The sequence below is a fragment of the Salvelinus namaycush genome, chromosome 10 (assembly GCF_016432855.1).
Source record: "Salvelinus namaycush isolate Seneca chromosome 10, SaNama_1.0, whole genome shotgun sequence".
Classification (NCBI taxonomy): Eukaryota; Metazoa; Chordata; class Actinopteri; order Salmoniformes; family Salmonidae; genus Salvelinus; species Salvelinus namaycush.
Genome location: NC_052316.1, coordinates 43770365 through 43787563, shown reverse-complemented (window position 1 = coordinate 43787563; position 17199 = coordinate 43770365). Strand labels below are relative to the sequence as shown.

The 17199-nt window shown below is 42.9% G+C and overlaps 1 protein-coding gene across 1 annotated transcript in view; it reads right to left on the bottom strand.

Annotated features, from left to right (window-relative positions):
- The window catches only part of ano8b (anoctamin 8b), a 76191-nt gene that overhangs the window by 26639 nt on the left and 32353 nt on the right, over positions 1–17199 (bottom strand). The window contains exons 2-3 of the mRNA XM_039001766.1: positions 3838–3948; positions 1642–1774 (exon numbers count right to left, since the gene is read on the bottom strand). Of these exons, the coding sequence (XP_038857694.1) occupies positions 1642–1774; positions 3838–3948 (244 nt within the window). The remainder of the gene's footprint in view (positions 1–1641; positions 1775–3837; positions 3949–17199) is intronic.

Below are 17199 nucleotides of genomic sequence, written 5' to 3'. Positions count from 1 at the left end.
CTCTGTCAAGTTGGTTGTTGATCATTGCTAGACAATCATTTTCAGGTCTTGCCATAGATTTTCAAGTAGATTTAAGTCAAAACTGTAACTAGGCCACTCAGATACATTCACTGTTGTCTTGGTAAGCAACTCCAGTATAGATATGGCCTTTTAGGTTATTGTCCTGCTGAGAGGTAAATTAATCTCCCAGTGTCTGGTGGAAAGCAGACTGAACCAGGTTTTCCTCTAGGGGTTTGGCTATGCTTAGCTCCATTCCGTTTCCTTTTTATCCTGAAAAACTCTCCAGTCCTTACAAGCATACCCATAACATGATGCAGCCACCATTATGCCATCCAAAGTGTAAAGCATAACTTTACCATGCTCAAAGGGATATTCAATGTCTGCTTTTTTTTACCCATCTACCAATAGGTGCACTCTGTGAGGCATTGGAAAACCTCCCTGGTCTTTGTGATCGAATCTGTGATTGAAATTCACTGCCGAGGGACTTTACAGATAACTGTGTGTGTGGAGTACAGAGATGTAGTCATTCAGAAATCAAACACTATTATTGCACACAGAGTGAGTCTATGCAACTTACTATGTGATTTGTTAAGTATATTTTTACTCCTGAACATATTTAGGTTTACCATAACAAAGGGGTTGAATATTTATTCACTCAAGACATTTCACCTTTTCATTGGATGTTTTTTTTTGTAAACATTTTCAAAATCATAATTCCACTTTGACATTATAGTCTATTGTGTGTAGATCAGTGACACAACATCTCTATTTAATTCATTTTAAATTCAGTCTGTAACACAACAAGTTGTGGAAAAAGTCAAGGGTTGTTAAAACTTCCTGAAGGCGCTGTAGATTACCTTATGAGTTCCTGCACATAAACAGTACCGGCACCTATTTCCATCCAAGTCAAGCACTGGTTTAAACAGGTAGATAGAAAACAGACACTCGTAACTTGCACCATAAAGGTCCAGATGTCTTAACAGTGGTTGTAGTACACTCACATACAGACATTTACCTTTTAGTCATTTGGGCGGCAGGTGGCCTAGTGGTTAGAGCGACTAGTAACCGAAAGGTTGCTAGATCGAATCCCCGAGCTGACAAGGTAAAAATCTGTCATTCTGCCCCTGAACAAGGCAGTTAACACACTGTTCCTAGGCCGTCATTGTAAATAAGAATTTGTTCTTAACTGACTTGCCTAGTTAAATAAAGGTTAAATAATTAAACATTTAGCAGACGCTCTTATCCAGAGCTACTTTTATTAATTTTTTTATTTTTATTTTTATTTAACTAGGCAAGTCAGTTAAGAACAAATTCTTATTTTCAATGACGTAGTTCCTTGTTCAAGGACGCTTCCACAGATGTTTCACCTAGTCGGCTCTGCTGTTGATATGGGAACTGTTCCAGTCAAAAGCCTGACTCCATCACATGCCTTAGGGTGAGACAGGCCTTGTCTGTAACTCAATCTACCCTCCAGGATCTATTTTGCTGCTAACAATGAGAAGCGATGATTCATTCCTCAAGCTATAGTTACACTGCAGCACACAGCTTCCCATGATGTCCTTGTCTATACATTAGCCAATAGATGGCCGTGCTAGTATGGTGATATTGTCGTCCCACACCCCTCGGAGGCGGGGTTCTTACTTCTCATATGTTGCCGTGACGAAGAAGGCGTGTACATGCGTGTGTTTGTGATGTCGGATCTGGACGATGAGTTCTGGAATGCCCAGGCGCATGTGGTTTAGTAGCCATAGCAACGTATGGTCATCTGTCCGGTCTGTCACAGGAGAAGAAACAGACATGTTTAAAAAAATATATATATACACTGCTCAAAAAAATAAAGGGAACACTTAAACAACACAATGTAACTCCAAGTCAATCACAATTCTGTGAAATCAAACTGTCCACTTAGGAAGCAACACTGATTGACAATAAATTTCACATGCTGTTGTGCAAATGGAATAGACAAAAGGTGGAAATTATAGGCAATTAGCAAGACACCCCCAATAAAGGAGTGGTTCTGCAGGTGGTGACCACAGACCACTTCTCAGTTCCTATGCTTCCTGGCTGATGTTTTGGTCACTTTTGAATGCTGGCGGTGCTTTCACTCTAGTGGTAGCATGAGACGGAGTCTACAACCCACACAAGTGGCTCAGGTAGTGCAGCTCATCCAGGATGGCACACCAATGCGAGCTGTGGCAAGAAGGTTTGCTGTGTCTGTCAGCGTAGTGTCCAGAGCATGGAGGCGCTACCAGGAGACAGGCCAGTACATCAGGAGACGTGGAGGAGGCCGTAGGAGGGCAACAACCCAGCAGCAGGACCGCTACCTCCGCCTTTGTGCAAGGAGGAGCACTGCCAGAGCCCTGCAAAATGACCTCCAGCAGGCCACAAATGTGCATGTGTCTGCTCAAACGGTCAGAAACAGACTCCATGAGGGTGGTATGAGGACCCGACGTCCACAGGTGGGGGTTGTGCTTACAGCCCAACACCGTGCAGGACGTTTGGCATTTGCCAGAGAACACCAAGATTGGCAAATTCGCCACTGGCGCCCTGTGCTCTTCACAGATGAAAGCAGGTTCACACTGAGCACATGAGCACATGTGACAGACGTGACAGAGTCTGGAGACGCCGTGGAGAACGTTCTGTTGCCTGCAACATCCTCCAGCATGACCGGTTTGGCGGTGGGTCAGTCATGGTGTGGGGTGGCATTTCTTTGTGGGGCCGCACAGCCCTCCATGTGCTCGCCAGAGGTAGCCTGACTGCCATTAGGTACCGAGATGAGATCCTCAGACCCCTTGTGAGACCATATGCTGACACATGCACATTTGTGGCCTGCTGGAGGTCATTTTGCAGGGCTCTGGCAGTGCTCCTTCTGCTCCTTCTTGCACAAAGGCGGAGGTAGTGGTCCTGCTGCTGGGTTGTTGCCCTCCTACGGCCTCCTCCACGTCTCCTGATGTACTGGCCTGTCTCCTGGTAGCGCCTCCATGCTCTGGACACTACGCTGACAGACACAGCAAACCTTCTTGCCACAGCTCGCATTGATGTGCCATCCTGGATGAGCTGCACTACCTGAGCCACTTGTGTGGGTTGTAGACTCCGTCTCATGCTACCACTAGAGTGAAAGCACCGCCAGCATTCAAAAGTGACCAAAAAATTAGCCAGGAAGCATAGGAACTGAGAAGTGGTCTGTGGTCACCACCTGCAGAACCACTCCTTTATTGGGGGTGTCTTGCTAATTGCCTATAATTTCCACCTTTTGTCTATTCCATTTGCACAACAGCATGTGAAACTTATTGTCAATCAGTGTTGCTTCCTAAGTGGACAGTTTGATTTCACAGAAGTGTGATTGACTTGGAGTTACATTGTGTTGTTTAAGTGTTCCCTTTATTTTTTTGAGCAGTGTATATTGTTTATCTAATGAAAATACCAACCTTCAAGACATTAGCAACAGTTTACAGTCAAATTGTTCCACATAAACCAACACTGAAACACTGTTTTTAGAATCATATGTAGCCTCATTATCTCAAAAGCAAACGATATAAATAACCCATATTATAATCATTAGTTTTTCACGAGCCTGGAGAGATGACTGTTGTCTAATGAGCATGACGTTCCAATGATGACTGAGCAGAGTAACACAGACTAGTCATGGACTGGGATGGCTAATGTTGCAATGACATTATCACCATTCATGAAGTCAGGGAGACTAAAATGAAAAATGACTGCTGCTTACTTCTGCCTTTCATAGTGCATGGATGGCTGAACAAATGTGTATGTAAACAATAACGCTGAGTAATGCGTGTGTGTGTGTGTGTGTGTGTGTGTGTTTTTGTGCATCACCTGAGAAAGTCATGAGGACGTCACAGTTCTCAGTGGGCACGGTCTTCATCCAGGACTTATGAGACATGATGTACCTCCCAGCCTGCAGCAGCCGCTTCCCAAATAACTTATCTACAGAGGGGGGACAGAGAGAAAGAGAGAAAGAGAAATATATAGAGAGAGATATAGAGAGAGAGGGAGAAAGAAAGAGATATATATATAAATATATATATAGAGAGAGAAAGAGAGAGAGAGAGAAAGAAAGAAAGAAAGAAAGAAAGAAAGAAAGAGAGAGAGAGAGAGAGAGAGAGAGAGAGAGAGAGAAAGAGAGAGACAGAAAGAAAGAAAGAACGAGAGAGAGAGAGAGAGAGAGGGAAAGAAAGAAAGAAAGAAAGAGAGAGAGAGAGAGAAGAGAGAGACAGAAAGAAAGAACGAGAGAGAGAGAGAGAGAGAGAGCGAGAGAGAGAGAGAGAGAGAGAGAGAGAGAGAGAGAGAGAGAGAGAGAGAGAGAGAGAGAGAAAGAGAGAGAGAGACAGAGAGAAAGAGGTGGGGGCACATGGTCAGTTACCTTTCCATAGTGAAACAGATTGACAGACGAAGACATTTGTTGTAGAACTGTCAGTCAGTGCTTCCTCTCTCCCACAAACACTCCCGTCCCCTCTCCCACAAACACTCCCGTCCCCTCTCCCACAAACACTCCCGTCCCCTCTCTCAATTCAATTCAATTCAATTCAATTAACTTTATTGACATGGCAAGTTCATTATTACTTACATTGTCAAAGTATACATATCGAAAAATAAAAATCAAATATATATGTATATATATACAAAATATATATATATTTATATATAAATAAATGGTGGGACCAACAGCAATAATAACAGTAGTAGTGGACATGGGATTACCATTAACAACAACTACAACAACAATATTAATCAGAACAACAATAAATTAAAGCAACAGTATTAGACCAGTGTCAATATGACTTGAGAAGACATATGACCTGGTATGAAAGACAAAACAAAACTAAGCTAAATGGGAAATATTATCAACATTACTTTGCATTTTTCACTGGCTGTCCCTCAGGTTGTGGCAGGAGGACACATATTTGGCTGCCAAAACTGCACATTTTGGCTTTTCACCCAATAAATATTTGATTTTTTCTTCATCTTTTATAGTTTCAAATTCTTTGTATTGAGTTATAATTTTGGGAAAGAAATATGCTCTTAGGTCTGAGTATTTGTCACAGTGTAGTAGGAAATGCACCTCTGTCTCTACCTCTCCCCTGGAGCAGAGTGAGCACAGCCTGTCCTCTCTGGGCAGCCAGGTTTGTCTGTGACGACCGGTCTCTATAGCCAGACGGTGCTCACTGAGTCTGTACCTAGTCAATGTTTTCCTCAGTTTTCTATCAGTCACAGTGGTCAGATAGTCTGCCACCATGTACTGTCTGTTTAGAGCCAAATAGCATTGAAGTTTACTTTGATTTTTTGTGGTGTCTTTCCAATAGGTTATATATTTTTCTTTTTGTTTTGTGATGATTTGGTTGGGCCAGATTTTCTGAGGGCTGTCCCGAGGCTCTATGGGGTTGGTTTGGGTTGGTGAACTGAGCCTCAGAACCAGCTGGCTGAGGGGACTCTTCTCTGGTTTCATCTCTTGACATTGTAGAGCTGTGTGATGGAATGTTTTAGGGTCACTTGTTTTTAGATGGTTGTAAAATTTGATGGCTCTTTTTTCTATTCGAATGAGGAGGGGGTATTGGCCCAATTCTGCCCTACATGCGTTATTTGGAGTTTTTCTTTGTACTTGCAATACAGTCTTGCAAAACTCTGCATGCAATATTTCAGTTGGATGTTTGTCCCATTTAGTAAATTCATTATTAGAGAGTGGACGCCATACTTCACTGCCATATAGAGCAATTGGTTCTATAACTGATTGAAAAATTTTGAGCCAGATTCTAATTGGAATTTCAATTTTGATGTTCCTTTTAATGGCATAGAATGCTCTTCTTGCTTTGTCTCTCAGCTCATTCACAGCCATGTGAAAGCTACCTGTGTTGCTGATATTTAGTCCTAGATATGTGTAGTTTTTGGTGTGTTCTAATAGAACTGTGTCCAAATAGAATTTATATTTGTCATCCTTATTTCCCGACCTTTTTGGAATATCATTATATTTGTTTTTTTTAGGTTAACGGTCAGAGCCCAGGTCTGACAGAACCTGTGAAGACGATCTAGGTGCTGCTGTAACCCCTCTTTAGTGGGAGACAGCAGCACCAGGTCATCTGCGTACAGCAGACACTTGATTTCAGTGTTGTGTAGGGTGATACCAGGTGCTGCCGATTCTTCTAATGTTTTTGCCAATTCATTAATGTAGATGTTAAATAATGTTGGACTTATTGGGCAGCCCTGTTTCACTCCCCGCCCCTGAGAGAAGAAGTCTGTTTGCTTGTTGCCAATTTTAACCGCACATTTGTTTTTAGTGTACATTGATTTAATAAAATCATATGTTTTCCCTCCAATACCACTTTCTATTAGTTTATAAAAAAGACCTTCGTCCCAAATTGAATCAAATGCTTTCTTGAAATCTACAAAACACGAGTAGATTTTGCCTTTGTTTTGGTTAACTTGTTAATCAATTAGAGTGTGGAGGGTGTAAATGTGGTCTGTTGTAAGATAATTTTTTAGAAATCCAATCTGGCTTCTGCTCAGGACGTTGTGTTCGTCAAGGAAATGATGTAGTCTGCTATTTATAATACTGCAGAGAATTTTCCCCAAGTTGCTGTTAACGCAAATTCCTCTGTAATTATTTGGGTCAAATTTGTCTCCATTTTTATAGATTGGTGTGATCAATCCCTGGTTCCAAATATCGGGGAAAATACCTGCAGTGAGGATAATGTTGAAGAGTTTGAGTATAGCCAATTTGAATTTGTGGTCTGTATATTTGATCATTTCATTTAAAATACCATCAGCACCACAGGCCTTTTTGGGTTGGAGATTGCATAGTTTTTCCAATAATTCTTCTTCTGTAATTGGGGTATCTACAGGATTCTGATAGTCTTTGACTGCTAATTCAAGGATTTGTAATTTTTCTTGTATATCTTTTTGTTCTGGGCTCTTTGTTATATTGCTGTAGAGGTTTGCAAAGTGATTTCTCCACATATCCCCATTTTGGATAGCCAATTCCTCATGATGAGGTTTGTTTAATTTATTCCAATTCTCCCAGAAGTGGTTTGATTCTATGGATTCCTCAATTCCAACCAGCTGATTTCTAATGTGCTGTTCCTTTTTTGTTCTTAGGGTGCGTTTGTATTGCTTCAGTGTTTCCCCATATTGAAGGCGTATATTTTTGTTGTCTGGTTCTCTGTGTTTTTGATTAGATATATTTCTCAATGACTTTCTTAGATTTTTGCAATCATTATCAAACCATTTTTCATTATCTGTTATTTTTGGTTTGCTCTTATGCTTCTTTAGATTAGCCAAGGAGGCTAATTTGTCAAATATAAAGTTTATGTTCCTAACGGCCAAATTTACACCTTCATTGCTGAAGGAGAATGTTAAGGCTAAAAAGTTGTCCAGGAGAGATTGTATTTTTTGGCTACTAATTGCTTTTTGGTAGATGTCTGTACTGTTTGCACTCCATCTATAGGCTTGTTTAGTACCATGTAATTTATTGGGCCGTGATGCTTCATGGTTGGGTTCTGCTCTTCTCAGATACACTGTGATTTTACTGTGGTCTGAGAGAGGTGTCTCTCCCTCTGCCAGAATAAAATGTCACCATCCTTCACTCTGCAACATGAGAGCGAGCAAGTCGGACTTAACCCCTACCTGGCAGGGACAGAGGACGTTCATTGTCATCCCTCTCCCTCTCCCTCTCCCTCTCTCTCTCTCTCTCTCTCTCTCTCTCTCTCTCTCTCTCTCTCTCTCTCGCTCTCTCTCCCTCTCTCTCTCTCTATGTATTTCTATAAGTGTGACCACACAGTTCAGGCCAGTACACACACACACACACACGTCAACAGTGTTTATATTTAGGTAGAGTACAGTGAGTGCAGTGTCATGGACACTGGCATCATGTGACTCAAGAGACGTAGGGGTCAATTCCTCCTCAAATCCTGATCTGTACCTTCAAGGATTTCACTTCAAGTGAGGGAAAATTACTCAGACAGTGAAATTGAGACGATTGTATTTATAAACCACTGATTTGAACCCGACTGCGAGTACACTACCGAGGCACACAAACAGTAGAGACATGATTTCTACACACAGACGGTAGAGACATGATTTCTACACACAAACGGTAGAGACATGATTTCTACACACAGACAGTAGAGACATGATTTCTACACACAGACGGTAGAGACATGATTTCTACACACAGACAGTAGAGACATGATTTCTACACACAGACAAGTAGTGACATGATTTCTACACACAGACAAGTAGTGACATCAGTGTCCAGCCAAGCATCAATAGAAAAGAGAAGAACAGCCTACAGGCTACAGGCTACAAAGGTAATGTTAAGGTGGCTACGGTACGCTACAGAATAACATAATGTCAGTCCTCTACGGTACCCTACAGAATAACATAATGTCAGTCCTCTACGGTACCCTACAGAATAACATAATGTCAGTCCTCTACGGTACCCTACAGAATAACATAATGTCAGTCCTCTACGGTACGCTACAGAATAACATAATGTCAGTCCTCTACGGTACGCTACAGAATAACATAATGTCAGTCCTCTACGGTACCCTACAGAATAACATAATGTCAGTCCTCTACGGTACCCTACAGAATAACATAATGTCAGTCCTCTACAGTACGCTACAGAATAACATAATGTCAGTCCTCTACGGTACCCTACAGAATAACATAATGTCAGTCCTCTACGGTACCCTACAGAATAACATAATGTCAGTCCTCTACGGTACGCTACAGAATAACATAATGTCAGTCCTCTACGGTACGCTACAGAATAACATAATGTCAGTCCTCTACGGTACCCTACAGAATAACATAATGTCAGTCCTCTACGGTACCCTACAGAATAACATAATGTCAGTCCTCTACGGTACCCTACAGAATAACATAATGTCAGTCCTCTACGGTACCCTACAGAATAACATAATGTCAGTCCTCTACGGTACGCTACAGAATAACATAATGTCAGTCCTCTACGGTACGCTACAGAATAACATAATGTCAGTCCTCTACGGTACGCTACAGAATAACATAATGTCAGTCCTCTACGGTACCCTACAGAATAACATAATGTCAGTCCTCTACGGTACCCTACAGAATAACATAATGTCAGTCCTCTACGGTACGCTACAGAATAACATAATGTCAGTCCTCTACGGTACGCTACAGAATAACATAATGTCAGTCCTCTACGGTACGCTACAGAATAACATAATGTCAGTCCTCTACGGTACCCTACAGAATAACATAATGTCAGTCCTCTACAGTACGCTACAGAATAACATAATGTCAGTCCTCTACGGTACCCTACAGAATAACATAATGTCAGTCCTCTACAGTACCCTACAGAATAACATAATGTCAGTCCCCTACGGTACCCTACAGAATAACATAATGTCAGTCCTCTACGGTACGCTACAGAATAACATAATGTCAGTCCTCTACGGTACGCTACAGAATAACATAATGTCAGTCCTCTACGGTACCCTACAGAATAACATAATGTCAGTCCTCTACGGTACCCTACAGAATAACATAATGTCAGTCCTCTACGGTACCCTACAGAATAACATAATGTCAGTCCTCTACGGTACGCTACAGAATAACATAATGTCAGTCCTCTACGGTACGCTACAGAATAACATAATGTCAGTCCTCTACGGTACGCTACAGAATAACATAATGTCAGTCCTCTACGGTACGCTACAGAATAACATAATGTCAGTCCTCTACGGTACCCTACAGAATAACATAATGTCAGTCCTCTACGGTACGCTACAGAATAACATAATGTCAGTCCCCTACGGTACGCTACAGAATAACATAATGTCAGTCCTCTACGGTACCCTACAGAATAACATAATGTCAGTCCTCTACGGTACGCTACAGAATAACATAATGTCAGTCCTCTACGGTACCCTACAGAATAACATAATGTCAGTCCTCTACGGTACCCTACAGAATAACATAATGTCAGTCCTCTACGGTACGCTACAGAATAACATAATGTCAGTCCTCTACGGTACCCTACAGAATAACATAATGTCAGTCCTCTACGGTACGCTACAGAATAACATAATGTCAGTCCTCTACGGTACGCTACAGAATAACATAATGTCAGTCCTCTACGGTACCCTACAGAATAACATAATGTCAGTCCTCTACAGTACCCTACAGAATAACATAATGTCAGTCCTCTACGGTACGCTACAGAATAACATAATGTCAGTCCTCTACGGTACGCTACAGAATAACATAATGTCAGTCCTCTACGGTACGCTACAGAATAACATAATGTCAGTCCTCTACGGTACCCTACAGAATAACATAATGTCAGTCCTCTACGGTACGCTACAGAATAACATAATGTCAGTCCTCTACGGTACCCTACAGAACTGCATAATGTCAGTCCTCTACGGTACGCTACAGAATAACATAATGTCAGTCCTCTACGGTACCCTACAGAATAACATAATGTCAGTCCTCTACGGTACCCTACAGAATAACATAATGTCAGTCCTCTACGGTACCCTACAGAATAACATAATGTCAGTCCTCTACGGTACCCTACAGAATAACATAATGTCAGTCCTCTACGGTACCCTACAGAATAACATAATGTCAGTCCTCTACGGTACCCTACAGAATAACATAATGTCAGTCCTCTACGGTACGCTACAGAATAACATAATGTCAGTCCTCTACGGTACCCTACAGAATAACATAATGTCAGTCCTCTACGGTACCCTACAGAATAACATAATGTCAGTCCTCTACGGTACGCTATAGAATAACATAATGTCAGTCCTCTACGGTACCCTACAGAATAACATAATGTCAGTCCTCTACGGTACGCTACAGAATAACATAATGTCAGTCCTCTACGGTACCCTACAGAATAACATAATGTCAGTCCTCTACGGTACCCTACAGAATAACATAATGTCAGTCCTCTACGGTACGCTACAGAATAACATAATGTCAGTCCTCTACGGTACCCTACAGAATAACATAATGTCAGTCCTCTACGGTACGCTATAGAATAACATAATGTCAGTCCTCTACGGTACCCTACAGAATAACATAATGTCAGTCCTCTACGGTACCCTACAGAATAACATAATGTCAGTCCTCTACGGTACGCTACAGAATAACATAATGTCAGTCCTCTACGGTACGCTACAGAATAACATAATGTCAGTCCTCTACGGTACCCTACAGAATAACATAATGTCAGTCCTCTACGGTACCCTACAGAACTGCATAATGTCAGTCCTCTACGGTACGCTACAGAATAACATAATGTCAGTCCTCTACGGTACCCTACAGAATAACATAATGTCAGTCCTCTACGGTACCCTACAGAACTGCATAATGTCAGTCCTCTACGGTACCCTACAGAATAACATAATGTCAGTCCTCTACAGTACCCTACAGAATAACATAATGTCAGTCCTCTACGGTACCCTACAGAATAACATAATGTCAGTCCTCTACGGTACCCTACAGAATAACATAATGTCAGTCCTCTACAGTACCCTACAGAATAACATAATGTCAGTCCTCTACGGGAAAGGAACACAACCACACACGTCTTTGAATAAAGAAAATAAAGTTTCATCTCATTGATCTTCTTTTCAACAGACAGCTGGTCCAAAATGGCAGCAGGGGCCAATAGTTCAACAGGAAGTGCATTGTAAACGTCATTGTTTAGAAGTGCAGCGCTCTAACCCGGAAGGCCTTGGGAAAGGGGTGAGATTAAAGGGACTTTTCTGACTTGCAAACCAACTGGCTAAAATCTAAAACTGACCCTTACCTTAACCCTACCCTTAATCAAACCATTAACCCTGACCTTAACCATAATCTTAACCCTGACCTTAACCATAATCTTAACCCTGACCTTAACCATAATCTTAACTGTAACCTAATTTTAACCAATTCTGAAATTAAATATTGTTTGCACGTCAGAAAAGTCCCTTTAGTCTGTCCCTTGGCAGAGTTGTCTGAGGACAGTTTGTGCTGTACACTGCTGGCTGAGTCCTGAACAATACTAGTGGGGGTGGCCAGACAAAATGCCTGTCCCAAAACAGTTCTGTGCTCAGTGAGCCGTAGGTCCTCAGAGATGGGCAGAAAGTGGGCCACGTTCCAGAGATCTCAACTGGGCACAGTTTAACACTGCAGCCTATAATGGCATGACAAATCCCTTGCTGCATGAACAAAATGATGTTTAATATACATAAGATCATGACACAGGAAGTAAATAATAATATGCACTTGAAAAAATCTAATTCTTACTGATTTGAACATGAAAGACAAGATATAATGACAACACAGCAAGCAGGACAATATAAACAGATACGGTAAGCATCATTAGGAAACAAACAAGTCACAGACTAGGAGATGACAACACTGTGTCTGTACTACAGACCCGTCTCCTCTCTGTAAAGGCTGTATTACTACTTTGACATCTCCACCATGGCTGGTTAGCCAGAGAAGACAAGTCCTGAGCCAAATCTCACCTCATATCGGTTACACATACTCACATACTCACACACAGACACACACACTCACACTCAGAAAGACACACCCACACACACACACACACACACACACACACACACACACACACACACACACACACACACACACACACACACACACACACACACACACAGAAAGACACACACACACACACACACACACACACACACACACACACACACACACACACACACACACACACACACACACACACACACACTCACACTCAGAAACACACACACACACACACACACACACACACACACACACACACACACACACACACACAAGGTCATAGTCAGCGTTATGGCATCAACAACCAGATGGTCTCTTCTATAAATCATAGATCATGAGTTTAACTAGATACCACAGCCCTATAAACAGCTGTAACATTTAAAACCCTTCTTCTCTGACCAGTCCTTGGTGACCTTCTGTCATTCCACATATCTGATGTATACCAACTGACGCACACCTTAGTCAACCAGTCAACTAAGCAAATCACCAAGTCCTTGACCAGTTGAATCAGGTGAATCAGATGAATCAGGTGGATTTAGTGGGCAGTGTTGGAATAAATCCAATATGTTGAATAGTGAGGGGTCTGCGAGGACTGGTTTGAGAGATACACTGTTCTGCTCGGTGTGGTTCTGCTTTCTTGAACAGACTGATGATGACATTGGATAGGATAACTAGCTACTTCCTGGAACAGACTGACGATGAAAGAGGAGAGGAGAACTAGCTACTTCCTGGAACAGACTGATGATGAAAGAGGAGAGGAGAACTAGCTACTTCCTGGAACAGACTGATGATGAAAGAGGAGAGGAGAACTAGCTACTTCCTGGAACAGACTGACGATGAAAGAGGAGAGGAGAACTAGCTACTTCCTGGAACAGACTGACGATGAAAGAGGAGAACTAACTACTTCCTGGAACAGACTGATGATGGAAGAGGAGAGGAGAACTAGCTACTTCCTGGAACAGACTGATGATGAAAGAGGAGAGGAGAACTAGCTACTTCCTGGAACAGACTGATGATGAAAGAGGAGAGGAGAACTAGCTACTTCCTGGAACAGACTGATGATGAAAGAGGAGAGGAGAACTAGCTACTTCCTGGAACAGACTGATGATGAAAGAGGAGAAGAGAACTAGCTACTTCCTGGAACAGACTGATGATGAAAGAGGAGAGGAGAACTAGCTACTTCCTGGAACAGACTGATGATGAAAGAGGAGAGGAGAACTAGCTACTTCCTGGAGTAGACTGATGATAAAAGAGGAGAAGAGAACTAGCTACTTCCTGGAACAGACTGATGATGAAAGAGGAGAGGAGAACTAGCTACTTCCTGGAACAGACTGATGATGAAAGAGGAGAGGAGAACTAGCTACTTCCTGGAACAGACTGACGATGAAAGAGGAGAGGAGAACTAGCTACTTCCTGGAACAGACTGATGATGAAAGAGGAGAGGAGAACTAGCTACTTCCTGGAACAGATTGACAATGAAAGAGGAGAGGAGAACTAGCTACTTCCTGGAACAGACTGACGATGAAAGAGGAGAACTAACTACTTCCTGGAACAGACTGATGATGAAAGAGGAGAGGAGAACTAGCTACTTCCTGGAACAGACTGATGATGAAAGAGGAGAGGAGAACTAGCTACTTCCTGGAACAGACTGATGATGAAAGAGGAGAGGAGAACTAGCTACTTCCTGGAACAGATTGACAATGAAAGAGGAGAGGAGAACTAGCTACTTCCTGGAACAGACTGATGATGAAAGAGGAGAGGAGAACTAGCTACTTCCTGGAACAGACTGACAATGAAAGAGGAGAGGAGAACTAGCTACTTCCTGGAACAGACTGATGATGAAAGAGGAGAGTAGAACTAGCTACTTCCTGGAACAGACTGATGATGAAAGAGGAGAGGAGAACTAGCTACTTCCTGGAACAGACTGATGATGAAAGAGGAGAGGAGAACTAGCTACTTCCTGGAACAGACTGATGATGAAAGAAGAGAAGAGAACTAGCTACTTCCTGGAACAGACTGATGATGAAAGAGGAGAGGAGAACTAGCTACTTCCTGGAACAGACTGATGATGAAAGAGGAGAGGAGAACTAGCTACTTCCTGGAACAGACTGATGATAAAAGAGGAGAAGAGAACTAGCTACTTCCTGGAACAGACTGATGATGAAAGAGGAGAAGAGAACTAGCTACTTCCTGGAACAGACTGATGATGAAAGAGGAGAGGAGAACTAGCTACTTCCTGGAACAGACTGACGATAAAAGAGGAGAGGAGAACTAGCTACTTCCTGGAACAGACTGACGATGAAAGAGGAGAGGAGAACTAGCTACTTCCTGGAACAGACTGATGATGAAAGAGGAGAACTAACTACTTCCTGGAACAGACTGATGATGAAAGAGGAGAACTAACTACTTCCTGGAACAGACTGATGATGAAAGAGGAGAGGAGAACTAGCTACTTCCTGGAATAGACTGACGATGAAAGAGGAGAGGAGAACTAGCTACTTCCTGGAACAGACTGACGATGAAAGAGGAGAGGAGAACTAGCTACTTCCTGGAACAGACTGATGATGAAAGAGGAGAGGAGAACTAGCTACTTCCTGGAACAGACTGATGATGAAAGAGGAGAGGAGAACTAGCTACTTCCTGGAACAGACTGATGATGAAAGAGGAGAGGAGAACTAGCTACTTCCTGGAACAGACTGATGATAAAAGAGGAGAGGAGAACTAGCTACTTCCTGGAACAGACTGACGGTGAAAGAGGAGAGGAGAACTAGCTACTTCCTGGAACAGACTGATGATAAAAGAGGAGAGGAGAACTAGCTATTTCCTGGAACAGACTGACGATGAAAGAGGAGAGGAGAACTAGCTACTTCCTGGAACAGACTGATGATGAAAGAGGAGAGGAGAACTAGCTACTTCCTGGAACAGACTGATGATGAAAGAGGAGAGGAGAGGAGAACTAGCTACTTCCTGGAACAGACTGATGATGAAAGAGGAGAGGAGAACTAGCTACTTCCTGGAACAGACTGACGATGAAAGAGGAGAGGAGAACTAGCTACTTCCTGGAACAGACTGATGATAAAAGAGGAGAGGAGAACTAGCTACTTCCTGGAACAGACTGACGATGAAAGAGGAGAGGAGAACTAGCTACTTCCTGGAACAGACTGATGATAAAAGAGGAGAGGAGAACTAGCTACTTCCTGGAACAGACTGATGATGAAAGAGTAGAACTAGCTACTTCCTGGAACAGACTGATGATTGAAGAGGAGAACTAACTACTTCCTGGAACAGACTGATGATGAAAGAGGAGAGTAGCTACTTCCTAGAAAGAACACCCAGGGGGTGTTCCAGAGAAAAATAGCCCCATACTGTCTACTATTGTGTGTCATGAGGTTAAATAAGGTTTGGATTGTTTATCTGTTATAGTCACAGATAATCTTCAGATGACTCACTTTGCCACTACAGACGGTCTATTTATGGACAGTTACATTTGGAGTACTTAAGGAATTCCATCTCGTTTCAGGATGCTCTTCTATTATAAATGTTAAAACATTAGATTTCATTTTAATCTTAAGAGTCATTGACTGTCCCCCAAATTCCTCCTGTTCCCCATGCAGCTGTAGTTTGAAAGGCCAGACAAAGTCCCGCAGCCTGCCCCTGACCAGCATTCTAATGAGGCCTGCATTCACTGCTCCACACACTGCCTAAATACCTTGATTTATGAGCCTCACTGACAGGCAGATTGGTGTGCAGCTTACGTGTGTGTGTATGTGTATGGTTCTTTGTGTGTGGGTCTTTGTGTGTGTGTGTGTGGGTGTGTGTGTGTGTGTGTGGAGGAGGGGGGGGGTCTTTGTGTGTGGGTCTTTGCGTGTGTGTGTAGAGGAGGGGGGGGGGGGGGGTCTTTGTGTGTGTGTGTGTGTGTGTGTGTGTGTGTGTGTGTGTGTGTGTAGAGGAGGGGGGGGGTCTTTGTGTGTGTGTGTGTGTGTAGGAGGGGGGGGGGGGGGGGTATTTGCGTGTGTGTGTCGCTGTGTTTGAGTAATACTCAGTGGGAAACTCATTGACACTGGGACACTGGTGGTGTCTCCATTTGGCCACACATTGCTCATTGGGGCTTATCGACAGACTAGGAGTGGCAGGTGTGTGTGTATTAGTGCGTCTGTGTGTGCACACTGCTCAAGTGCACCTGACGCCATGCTGCTGAAGGGACAGAGGACAATACGGCCCCTATCAACAGACCTAGGGTCAGCAGTCACAGACAGGTGTCCAGTAACTCAAGCATTTTATTGGGAAATCGCTGTTCTAGGAAAAGGGCTCATTTAGGAGCAGCCGCTCTGTTATGTGTTCTCAGGCTCCACTGATCTGGGGAAAGAGGGGGGATAACTAGTCAGTTGTACAACTGAATGCATTCAACTGAAATGTGTCTTCCACATTTAACCCCTCTGAATCAGAGAGGTGCGGGAGGCTGCCATAATCAACATCCACGTTTTCAGTGCCAGGGGAACAGTGGGTTAACTGCCTTGCTCAGGGGCAGAATGACAGATTTTTACCTTGACAGCTCAGGGATTCGATCCCGCAACCTTTCGGTTACTGGCCCAACACTCGAACCACTAGACTATCTGCTCTAACCACTAGGCT